Source organism: Anabrus simplex, chromosome 7 (genome assembly GCF_040414725.1).
Source record: "Anabrus simplex isolate iqAnaSimp1 chromosome 7, ASM4041472v1, whole genome shotgun sequence".
NCBI classification, from domain to species: Eukaryota; Metazoa; Arthropoda; class Insecta; order Orthoptera; family Tettigoniidae; genus Anabrus; species Anabrus simplex.
Window position 1 is genome coordinate 164,641,677 of NC_090271.1, and position 13,632 is coordinate 164,655,308.

The following is a 13,632-nucleotide window of genomic DNA, read 5'->3' on the forward strand; positions in this document are numbered from 1 at the left end:
TCTTTGAACTAAATAAATATCTGTGTATGAAAAAAAAACGAAACCTCTGAAGTATAACCGGGTCTGAAATCATGTTCATTATCCCAAATAATTCTATACTTCTGTTTCCGAAGTTTTGCAGGTTGCTATTTTACAGTATCATCACGTTAAATTAATTTTTACTTGGTGTTGTGGGCCATTTACGATCAAATTTCAAGCCGATGGCTCAGATGTTAGTCTCCATGAAAAACTGCACAGCCGTAACATTAATGAGACTACTAAGAATGATACCAATACAGTAATTTTAAATGTTATATTACTTAACATGTGTAGAGAAATATAATGCAATATTTTCATATTCCTCCCCTGTGAACAAAGAGGATGGGTAAGCTTATGCATCCCAATGAATCAGATTGCCTAGCCGTAGGTACAACCATATCGGATGGTATCTGTCGTGAGACCAGATTAACGAATAGTTAATCGAAACGGGGGTAGCAGCCTTTCGGAATATGCAAGGGCACCAGTCTGGATGATTGACTAATATGGACTTGTAATAATATTTAACATGGCTTAGTTGCGTTGATACAGCTACTCGGCTGAAGACAACGGGAAATTACAGACGTAACTAACTCCCGAGGACATGCAACTCTCTTTATATGAATGAATTATGTACTGATGGTGCCTTCCTTCCGGGTAAAATATTCCGGAGGTAAAATAGTCCTCCCATTCGGATCTCCGTGTGGGGACTACATAGGAAAGGGCAATAATCAGGAAGATGAATACTAACACTTTTCGAGTCGGAGCGTGGTATGTTAGAAGTTTGAATCGTTGTGGACGGTTAGATAATCTGAAAAGGGAAATGGATATAGTAACGTTAGACGTAGTTAGTATAAGTGAAGTATGATGGCAGGAATAACAGGGGTTTAAGCCATGAGACCACATATTTATCAACACAAAATCAAACAGGGATAATGCAGGAGTTGATTTAGCCGCAGGAGAAGTTTTAATGGGACAAAGGAATGAAAGAGGAAGTCGGCTGGTTGAATATGCACCGATCATAATTATTTAGTCGTTGCTAATACTTGGTTCAAAGACCACAAACTATGGCTGTATACGTGGACGAGGTCTCGAAGCACGGAAAGGTAGATGTCATTATGATTACGACGAGATTCAGAAATCAGGTATTGGATTGCAATACCTTCCCAGAAGCAGACGTGGGCTCTGACCACATCTTGTTGGTCATGAAATGCCATCTGAAGTTGAGGAAATTGAAGAAAGGAAGGAATAAAAGAAGAAGGGATCTAGTTATGTCGAAAGAACAAACGGCATTGGATTGTTTTAAGGAATATGTTGCACAAGTACTAAATGAAAAGGCTGAAGGAAACACAGTAGGTGAAGATTCGACAGCCGTGAAGAATGAGAACAGTAGGGATACTGAAAAATGTTAGGAAGAAAAGTAAGAACAAATAAGGATCAGTGGATAACTCAGGAGATTTTATACCTGACTGACAAAGGGAGAAAATACAAGAATGCAAAAAGTGAGGAGGGAAGAAAAGAATACAGATGATTAAACAATGAAGTAGATAGGAAGTGTAGGGCAGCTCAGAATTAATGGATGAAAGAATAGAGCAAGGATATTGAAGGTTGTATGGTTGTAGGAAAGGTAGATGCTGCATACATGAAAATCAATGAAAACATTTGGAGAAATGAAAACTAAGTGGCTCATTGTATTAAAATAAATAAATATAATTATCTGGATTAAAGCCACTTATTTGTTACTGAAACAAAGCTTATTTATTATTAAAGCAAAACCGAGCGTTCCACCAAATTACATTGGCCTTCATCACGGCATATGAAGTTATGCTTCTGACAGTGATCACAGGAATTCTTCAAAGAACGTGGAAGTCACGATCATCCCATGGTCGATCATGGTAGGCGTGATTGGGTCACAGTATTTGAGATTCTGAAGGTCATCGGGATCAGACACCTAGAAAGAAGAATTATCTACAATCTGTACAAAAATCAGTCTGGAGTGATAAGAATCGGGGGATTTGAAAAATAAGCAGCAATCCAGAAAAAGTGCTGATACAAGGGTTCAATTTGTCCCCACTCCTTTTCAATGTTCATATCGGCAAATGAAATGAAAGAGGAAATCAAAACTCTGAGATTTGCCGATGTTATTGTTATTTTATCTGAGACTGCAGAAGATCTGGAAAAATTGCTGAATGGTATGTAGAGAATCTTGGGGAAAGAGTACAAGATGAAAATAAGTAAGTCCAAAATAAAAGTAATGGAGTGACGTCAAAGGAAGTCAGATGCAGGAAATATTAGATTAGGAAATGAAGTATTAAAGGAAGTAGATGGATATTGTTACTTGAGTAGTAGAATAACTAACGATGGCAGAAGTAAGGCGGACATAAAATACAGACGAGCATAAACAATGAACGTATTTCTTAAGAAAAATTTACTCACTTAGAACAAGGCTTTCGTCTGGAGCTCGGCAATGTATGGAAGTTACAGACGGACGATAACTAGCTCAGAAAGTAAGAGAATATAAGATTTTGAAGTGAGGTGTTACAGAAGAATCCTGAAGAAAAGACGTATAGATCGAATCACGAATTAAGAGGTACTAAATTGAATTGTTAATCGAAGAACGGTTTGGCGAAATTTGATCAGAAGAAGAGATAGAAATATGACAAATAGTTTAGAGTAGATGTGAAATGTAGTAGTTACGTAGAAATTAAAAGGTTAGCATAGCATAGGGTGGGATGGAGAGCTGCATCAAAATAGTCTATAAAATGGACAAAAACAACATTGTCATATTTGCAGTAAATAAACTGTATGTAGGTGGGGCGAGAATTATGAAAGTCTTATGATTTTAAAGAAATGATGGTAACTTACATGTTTCTACAACTTGCTTTACGTCGCACCAACACAGATAGGCCTAGGTCTTATGGCGATGATGGGATAGGAAAGGGCGACGAGTGGGAAGAAAACGGCCGTGGCCTTCAGGGTTGCCGATGGCTACAGCACCCAAATCGCGCAGCCACTTGTTCGATGTATGGTACTTTTGAACACCCTAATAGGAGCGTTATTATCTGTTTCAGTGAGCTACTTCTGGTACGTCTCCCATAATTATGGTCCGATTGGCATCACTGACCTCAAACAACTTGCAAATCGTAAAGTTATCGAAAATCTTATTTCACTTCCAGTAACGTTGCTAAGGTTTCATAATTGAACTCGCAGTCATTTCCAGAGTGTCTTTATCCGCTGGGCACTATCATATATATTATTTTTTGATGTGAATGTGTCTTTAAATTTGCCCCTATCCTGGAAGGCATTACAGAAAAACCGGTGGTAAGGAAATAGAAGGACAGAGTTTTCCGTTACATCTCAGAAGCTATCGTTCACATCAAAAATCAAATGAGGCCTATAGCACGTGACAGGTAAAGAATCAGCGAATTTATTTAACGAATGGGGACTACGATGGGTTGGAACGCGCCAGCATTTTGTTATCGATTCCTAGTGTCTGGAAAATTTCACTTAATATAACTAGATTCACCGCACTGCGTGACTCGAAAACAGAGGACACTTTAAAAAATAACAAATGAAAACAACAGTTAAATTTTTTGCATGAAAGTGCATATAGTTCTTGGTGCTAAAATAGTACAGGCTTACACGTAACTTTAAATTAACTGCAGACACTGTAATGAAACTTGTCACAAATAGGTTTAGGACAGTGTACAATCAGTTATTGTTTTGTTTTTGTCTTGTTATATTTATCAGATAATCCTGTTCTATTCAGCAATGTTGGCATTCCTTTCACATTTAAAAAAAACTGTTGACAAGACATACCCATGAAACTGTACCGAAAAATTAAAATATTCTTTGCAGAACAGGGACTTCGCTTATTTCTTTTCTGTGTCTGCATTGAAGAAAACACCCTGTCGACATTGCCATAACGGGCTAGGATAACAAAACAAAGCAAAGCTAGAGGAGTTTTAATAATTCAAGATGATTTGTAGCATTGCCACCTGTGCGACTTGCGAGAGACGAGGGTGTTTTGGACTGTTTAATGCGATATCGACAGATCGATCAGTATCAGTAGTTAATGAATATCGATTTTATGGATGACCGCGATCATAGGTGGTAATCGATCTACCGTGGCATGTTACTGTGCCTAGCGTAACTTCGGTAATTTTCTGTTTTTAGTATTTTTAATTTTAAGGACTTTTAGAAAACTTTGTAAACCCGGATATTATTACGCTAATCTGAAAAGAAAACCCGGTCGGATGCCTTTTACTAACGAAACAGACGGCATGCCCTGGAAAACAGGACGTATGGTAACCATGAGTACAACTTCGGACTCAGAGGTTGTATTTCGATAATCGAGATATCATTTTGAATAAACTTTAAGGCATAATAAACCACTGTACATTGACAGAATTTCAAAATGTCTAAGATTGTCGGTCAAAAATGCCAAGGAGGAATTACAATGATGGGGGACATCAAGACGAATCTATTGACGTCTCGATCATCGAAATACGTGCACTCAGTCCGAAGCTGCCTCTGTGGATCCGTGGTAGAGTGTCGGCCTCCGGATCCCAAGATAGTGGGTTCAAACCCGGCAGAGGTAGTCGGATTTTTGATGGGCGGAAAAAAGTCCATTTGATACTCCATGTCGTACGATGTCGGCATGTAAAAGATTTCTGGTGACACATTTGGTGTTTACCCGACAAAATTCATTAAATCTCAGCTGTAGACACCCAAGAGAGTTTCGGTTTACTCGGTCTGCCATCTAGTGTTCCTAGAGTGAAACGGAACGTCGAAATTGACGAGCAGACAGCCAGATGGCGTCAAATTGAAATGTCTGCACACGGTAGCTGAGGCCATGCGATTATTTATTTTATTTAGTCCGAAGTTAAAGCCGATAGTAAAATAAAAGGCACTTCAGTCGACATCATACTGTTTTCCTTCCCTACGCTGTGGTGACGTCATCAGAGGTTGTGATTATTATGTTTCGTCATGTACAATTATGTCCTCTACACGGTGGTGTATGTCACGTAGCTTTACGTTGTAAGGGAGCTTTTGAAATTAAATGCTAATTAAGATTAAAAGGTATGAAAAAGTATCGAGATTCATTTTAATATAGAACTAGAGGACGTGTGCTACTCCACCATCAATAGGTCAGACAGCGTGCCCCATGCGCTGCCCGGCTCTTAATTAGCCCGTGTGTCAAGTGATTATTTATTGTGATGGTGAATGATCTCTCTCGAACTACTTTGTAGTTTTGGATTATTTTGTTTTGTTGTCCTTGTTGTAGCCCAGATTGTCTGAGAAGTAGTTGCCCCTTTCTAATGAATGATACAAGGAAGTGATAACTATTTGCTTTAACGCGTCGTGCTATAGATATGATGTACCCTATTCCAACGGTCACAGGGACTGTCACCAATCAACCGAGCGAACCCGAAAACTGTGCACTCATCATTTTGAACATTTTATTTTTCACCCTTCTAACCCCCATGCTGCTGGAGAATCTCATTTCATGCTATAGAGCGGCTATCACTATTGCAGCTCGTAGCTTACCTTGTGAAAGTTTGCCTGAACTATGTGCTACCATGTGTTAGTCATATGACAACAAACTAAACTGTTGCTAAAATAGTTTAGTTACGTACTTACAAATTGAGGGCTTCTCTAACCGAGGCGTAATGGTGTACTCGGTTCACCCGGAAGTATATAGGTTCGATTTCCCATCAGGAAGTCGAAAAATTTAGATACGAGGTTTCCACATGGCTCTGAGGTTCACTCAACCTACACCAGGTTAACCGAGAGAGTTAAGTTCACGTAGCCGTCAGGTGACATTTGGAACATTGGGTTTGAACCCTGCTATCGGCAGCCCTGAAAAGTGTTTTCCGTTAATTCCCATTTTCACGCTAGGTTGTACCTTAATTAAGGCAACGTTAACTTCCTCGCAGTCCTAGCCCTTTCCTGTCCCATCGTCAGCGTAAGTCCTGTATGTCCCGGTGCGCAGTGAAACAAATTAAAAAGAGTATCAAGTTAATTCCTAGGGGCAAGGACCACCGGCGATAGAACTAAATGCCCTATCCTACTTAGACTTGAGATTATGGATAGTAGAAACCTTCACCTTTCATTCCTCCAACGGCACTTTTATGGCTCGTTTGAGATATGGCTTTGTTTACTTCATAAGTTAATGTTTTACTTACAATATTTTCGTACCCCCTACGTGATCGAATTTCATGTTAAGGTTCAACCGGGTATTAAATAATATTGCAGTCATTATTAATGAGGCTGACTTTACTTTATCCAGAATTATACAGAATATAACAACCGTACGAGCCAAATGCGCAGTACGGACCAAACAGGTTCCATTCGGAAGATGATGATTTCGAGAGCCCGCCGTAATAATCTCTCATGATGGTCTCATATTTTCACACCAGGCAAATGCTGAATCAAGGCCACTCAGTGCTACACATTACCTATCTCGGAGTGGCCAAAAAGAAAAGAGCGACAAGTTATTTAGTTCAGATATTTAAAGTGCGGTTTGTCCATCTAGAATATTACTCTGACTACATCGCTCCAAACTTTATTTAAACAACTAAAATAACCCGTTTGGTGTCAAAATCTCTGACCTGAAAATAAAGATTGATTTAGCTCAACCTCGGCATATATGTGGTCGTGGAACCACTCAAGATCGCTGGTTGGCTGGTTATGACAGCGTGGGAAAAGTTTAAGGGAGTCGAGATTGTTATCAGTGGGATGCTGAGTAGGAAGGATACTGAATGAAGGGCAATCGGAGATTAAAATGAAGCTATGGAGTGGGTATTGGGAAAACTGGGAAAGAGATTTGTAGATCCTAATGTTGGGTAGAGATAGGGATCTACGCCTAGATGGCATTTGCTTGTAGCGCATGGATACGTATAGATTAAGAGGTTTGTTTAGAAGGTTTATGGAGAGGTACATTCAGGGAAACGGGGTGGAGTATGGAGCGGTGAGGATATTACAGGGAGCTGGAAGTCAAGAAAGTATGTCATTAAGTTCTTACTGTAGAAGTATGGAATTAAGTAGGGTCACTTTTGTCAAATTTGCTTTACGCCGCACCGACACAGACGATGGCGACGATGGGACAGGAAAGAGCTAGGATCGGGAAGGAAGCGGCCGTGTCCTTAATTAAAGTACAGCCCCAGCATTTGCCTGGTGTGAAAATGGGAAACCACGGAAAACCATCTTCAGGGCTGCAGACAGTGGGGATCGAACCCACTATTTCCAGGATATAAGTTCACAGCTACGCACCCCTAACCGCGCGGCCAACTCGTCCGCTAATAGATATATTTACCACATATTTTAATAGGCATTGAATCTTCGTTAAGAAATGCTGTTGCGGATGCGGAACTGGAGTGTTTATCGTAGAGACAAGATAGACTCAATAGAAGAACGACCATTCATTTTGTTCTAAGAAAAATTTTTAAGGATGAAAAACACGAAATTCTACGTTTAAGGTTCATCTTTAAAGATAATAGACAACTTGATGCTTTTGATGTGTACAGACCTAGAAGGAGTGTCGCTGAGGCAACTGTTTAATAAGATAATCAGTTATGTGGAAAACCACACAGAAAGCAACGTGATTATAGCGGGTGATTTCAATTAACTAAATGTTAATTGGGAAGGTAATGCGAACTACAGAAAGTATGACCAACAAATGGTAAATAAGTTAACCTGGAAAGGACAGCTGAGTCGGAAACTGACGGAACTAAGTAGAGGGAAGAATGTTCTAGATCTGATTTTGATAAAAATAGATTTGCTCTATAGAAATCTGAAGTGATAAATGGTATAAATGATGGCGAAGTTATTTTAGACGTAGTTAAGAACAAATGTTATAGAAAGGCTGTAAGAGTAGAACTATTAAGCAATGTGATATAGTTTGCAATTCTTACATTAGGACATTGTTCTGCTTTGGACCTTCCAGCACACTGGACGTTACCAAGAAGTAGACATTTTCTCGCGCTGGTTCTGGTATAATTACAGTCTGTATAAGGCTTTATATTCCGCGATGAGAATGAAAATAGGGCTTCACATCTCAGGCGAAGGAAATGGATTATTTATTACTCTAGCCCGGAGACAGGGTGTTCATGATCGTCTTAATACAAATATTCATTTACGTGCAGCACATCACTCTACAAACAACCGCAAAAACACGCAGTAGAAGCTACGAGGAAAATGGCACGATTCTGTGTCATGTACAACGGATATACGAATAAGTACAACGGATGTGCGAATAAGTTAGACTCGAGAGAGTTAAAATCCCCGACCCGGCCGGGAATCGAACCCAGGACCCTCTGAACCGAAGATCAGTACGCTGACCATTCAGGCAATGGAGCCCCAATCCCATTTTACAGGCGAGATACTCCTTGGAAACAGAGGTGAACATTTGTTAATAATAATAATAATAATAATAATAATAATAATAATAATAATAATAATAATAATAATAATAATAATAATAATAATAATAATAATAAGACATCGGATATGCATGAAAATCCGCAGCCTGTTTCCAGTCATTTTACCGGGTCAGGAATGGAATGAATGAAGTCCCCATCTAGCGGCGAGGATAGGAATTGTGCCGGCTGCCGAAGCCTGTCGCACTCCTCTGGGGCAATGATTAATGAATGACAGATGAAATGAAATTATAGAGGATAAAAACCTGTCCCACCTCCATTTTATCCAGCACAAATCTCACATGGAGTGACCGGGAACCCAGAAATGAGAGTCCGGCACGCTGCCGCCTGAGCCACGGAGGCTCGGACGTCGGATATGTATGCGAATGCATATTTTGTTTGCCGATATGACCACCTCCAAAACCAACAAGAAAGCCTGAAGGTGAAATTGGACGACTTATTAAGTTTAACAGTGCATATGCATACCTGAATATATTTGAGATTAGTGCATACGTTTCAAATTTCGGATTTATTGTGCATGTTTTCGACTTTTATTGTGCGTATTTTAACATGTTTACAAGCAGTCTTCAAGAAATTCTAAAGCAATTAATGTCATGAACGCTTGCGGCATGAGTGGCCTCGTTTTGAATGAAGATTATAGCTGTGGTAAGATTTCAGGGAGATAATGGGTTCGAGCCGCACTATCGGCAGCCCTGAAGATGGTTTTCCATGGTTTCCCATTTTCACACCAGGCAAATGCCGGGGCTGTACCTTAATTAAGGCCACAGCCGCTTCCTTCCACTTCCTAGGCATTTCCTATCCCATCGTCACCATAAGACATATCTGCGTCGATGTGACGTAAAGCAAAATAGCAAAAAGGATTTCAGGGAAAAATCAAGACAAGAACACATCGTGCGCTCCCGAATTCAAGTACTGTCCCGTAATGTCCGTGGATGTAGAGAGATCAATCTCCGCATTAAAGCTAATGTTGACAGACAAAACGCCGCAGGTTTACACATGGAAACATAGAGAAGATTGCCGTAGCGTACTGCAAAGCAAATTACGGACAGAAAAGTAGGGTGTGCAGCGTAAAATGAAAGAGAAATGTCTATTTGTTTCTTCTCGTTTATGTTTCCTTATACCATTTTCTTACTTCTTTCTTTCTTAATCTGCTTACCCTCCAGGGTTGGTTTTCCCTCGGACTCAGCGAGGGATCCCACCTCTACCGCCTCAAGGGCAGTGTCCTGGAACTTCAGACTCAGGGTCGGGGATACAACTGGGGAGGATGACCAGTACCTCACCTGCTATGCTGAACAGGGGCCTTGTTGGGGGATGGGAAGATAGGAAGGGATTGGCAAGGAAGAGGGAAGGAATCGGCCGTGACCGTAAGTTAGGTACCAACCCGGAATTTGCCTGGAGGAGAAGTGGGAAAACACGGAAAATCACTTCGAGAATGCTTTTTTGCTAGTTGCTTTACGTCGCAACGACACAGATATGTCTTATGGCGACGATACTTCGAGAATGGCTGAGGTGGGAATCGAACCCACCTCTTCTCAGTTGACCTACCGAGGCTGAATGGACCCGTTCCAGCCCTCGTACCACTTTACAAATTTCGTGGCAGAGCCGGGAATGGAACCCAGGCCTCCGGGGTTGGCCGCTAATCACACTAACCACTACACCACAGAGGTGGACATCGTTTTCTTACACCATTACCAATTATTATTTCTTATGTGTATTGACTAACACGCTGTGTCTTATCTAGAAGACATGTGCACATGTTTTAACAGTTAACACTGGTAGATCCATACGTTTCACAAACTATGCTTGGATTGTTTTTACTAGATGTACGTACGATTTTTTGTTTTTTATGATCATGATTTTAGGTAGTGGTGTAGGTGAATCACGTGAGTGTTTAATAGTATGAAAATAAGTGCATACTTAAGTGCATATTTCACCATTTTCTTGCGATCATATTGGTGATTTATACAGCCTATACTTCTGATGCTTAATAATAATAATAATAATAATAATAATAATAATAATAATAATAATAATAATAATAATAATAATAATAATAATAATAATAATAATAACAATATATTTGGAAACCATTATGAACTGATTTGTCATACGGTCCTATTCACACTCCGATTCAGATGAGCACTATTCCTAAGCATAGCTCCGAAATGATTACACTCAAACACTAACACACACACACAACACTCGGACACTAGTACGTACTTGTAAGTGGTGGCAGCGCACGGGCTGAAGGGGAAGAGACTGGGTAGCGGGTCGAGGTCCAGAGCAGGCAGTGAGAAGGAGCCCATATCGTCCGTGCTCCAGTAGGGCGAGGGAGTTGTGGCTCCAGGCTCCACCTGCAGCCCATAGTGTGGGTTGTTGGGCACATAGCAGCTCTCCATGATGAGCCCCGCCTCTACCGCCCCGAGCCGACCTGCGTACAGCATCAACATCGATCATAATACAAGCCATTTAGTTGTAATACCAACTGAAATATACAATATACAATGTGTTTAAGAAATGGAGAATAGTGGACTACGATAATTATTGATTTAATAACCATACTTGAGGTCACTGGCCCCGATAATAAGATATAATATGGAAAAGAAGGGAAGACCAAGATCAAAATGTTTCTAAATATTTAATTAGTTAGTGTGTACCATAACAGATTGGATTTTCCCGGACAATATGATAAATAAGGCAAGAAACCAGAAAAACACCGTATGAAATAGAATTCAGTCCATTCAATCCTGCAGTTTTTCCTTCTTTCAGAGAACGAATTTGTTAACAAAATATGACCTAATGGGAAGTTTTAAAATGAGCACATTCCTCAAAGATACTATCGTGACTCAGATTATTCCAAGGTAAGTACGATAGCATTAAAAGGAAAATGCTTTATCTTGGGACATATTACTTTATTGTCGGCAGCATTTAATTGATTGTAAAAAGTCTGATTTGTTTGAGCTATGCAACAATCATAATTATATGGTGTTCACTGCATTGTCCTTCATGATCCCAATCCTTCATGTATTTAGACTGAAGTAAGAATCATCAAGGAAACCAATGCATTGCCGTTCCAGTGTCCAGTTGTGAAGTATCACATGAAGCCCACGGTTGAAGGTAAACATGCAGTCGTGACTCGGCCAACGGTAACGGAAGTTCCTTTTGAGATAAGAAAGTGTAGCGCAGTCTGGATGGGCTGTCACTGTCTCCTCAGTATGTCGGCGAATATCACAACCTTCTCTGTCTGCTGTCACGTACAACCGGCACACAGCGTGTCACAGAGGTGACTGCATGACCAATATGTCTGGCTATACGACGCGCCGACCATGCGGCTTTGTGCATTCCGGTAATACGACCTCGTTCAGCTGGATATACGTGGTGATATCCGACTTGGTGTACGAAACTACGAGGTAATGCGCACATTTCTGACTTTACAGCCTATTCTGTGGTCTCTATACACTTTGTAAGCAATGACAACAACTACTACTACTACTACTACTACTACTACTACTACTACTTGTAGTGACGTTTATTCTGCTTCTCTTTTATCAATTGCATTTTACTGAAGAAATAATTCAAAGTCATCTCCGTACCGGCCATGAAAGCCCTTGGAGAAGTGAGCTTTGCCTAACCTGAGAAACAAGGTTAGCCTTGTGCTCGGCGGCCATTGTCCCTCATAAATCAACCTGATTTGACATAGACTGAGAGAACCTCAGAACCATGCGCCTCCCCGGATGTGGAAATCACGTTGTTATATATTTAGACGCCGTAGCACGGAACAGAACTCACGTTATTTTAGGCGAACTGAGCACACCTTTACCGCCTCGGACTTACAGGGTCTCTCGTAATAAACCAGACCGAACGCGCGCTGTTTGTACTCAGAACTACGGCACGCGCGCAGGCAGCTTGCACGTGTTCGACCTGGCAAGCATGAGTCGCCAGTCTCAATCTCAGCAATTAACATGGTGAGACAGTTACCATTGCAACACCGTTTTTTCCGCGCGTAAAAGTTCTGGTTTCATCTTAATGGTCGTGTGAACAGTCATAACTCTTGCTACTGGTGTGCAGAAAATCCTAATGGTGCTTATGAAGTTCCTCATTATGTTAGGAAGATTGGTGTTTGGTATGTTGTTAGTACAAGACGAATAACTGGGGCTAATTTTATCGAGACAACAGTAAATGCAGAGAGGTATCAAGATGACATGTTGACACCGTTCTTCCATCAGTTAACAGAAGAAGAAAACTCGCGTAGATAGTTTCAACAAGATTCAGCCCCTGCTCATACAGCAGAACATTCCCTTCTTACAATCTCGGAAGTGTTTGTAGACAGAGTGATAAATGCTGCTCTCTTTCCCTCTCGTTCTCCAGATCTAACAGTGTGTGATTTTTACTTGTGGTGTAAACTGAAAGAGAAAGTGTATCGAACAAATCCTCAACATTTGAGGAACTGAAAGAAAACATTACGAATGAAACCAGAAACATTACAGTGGCAGAACTCACTCCCGTCAGCCAGGATGTGGTTACCCGATACAACGCCTGTGTAACTCAGGAAGAACGACACTTCCAGCATCTTTCATAAGGTAACAATTCTTACGCTTAAAGCAGGGCGGCCAGGAGCGACATAAGTTCGGCTGAGGCAGCTGCCGTAACGCAGAGTACAAACACCGTGCCGTTCGGTCTGAGTTTATATGAGAGACCCTGTAATTTAATTTGACGACTCGTTATGGACGTGCCATGCTCATCAATGTATTTTGAGTTAAAATGAATTCATGGTTCTCGAACTCAAATTCTCTTATTCCTTGGACGTGTGCAATGTGAGTTCACCTGCACACTAATCCTCATACTCCCGACTTGTGACAGAACGACTGTTTTATGGCGAAAGGCGAAATCAAGTGATGTTCTCTAAGTAGTTTCGTTATAAACAGTCGTTTACTATCATGCTGAAAGTGAAAGTTCTGGAACATCAAAACATTATCCTTCCCGCTTTCTGAATAGGGATTTCCATTTAAAAGTTCATCCCAGCCCAAATCGATTGAATGAAATGTTGTACTTGGCACTTGTATTCATCTGCTCCGTCTACTAGACAGTGTGAACTTCTGATAACTAGACCTCGGATTTTTAGGTGGAAATAGGTTAGAATGCAAAGTAATTACGTTTGTAGGAAGTGTTATGCAAC

General features: G+C 40.6%; 1 protein-coding gene across 1 annotated transcript in view; it reads right to left on the reverse strand.

The window, feature by feature from the left end:
* The window catches only part of LOC136877754 (protein glass-like), a 46,994-nt gene extending 36,139 nt beyond the window's left edge, over window positions 1-10,855 (reverse strand). The window contains exon 1 of the mRNA XM_067151961.2: window positions 10,677-10,855. Within this exon, the coding sequence (XP_067008062.2) occupies window positions 10,677-10,855 (179 nt within the window). The remainder of the gene's footprint in view (window positions 1-10,676) is intronic.
* Window positions 10,856-13,632: the final 2,777 nt, after the last annotated feature.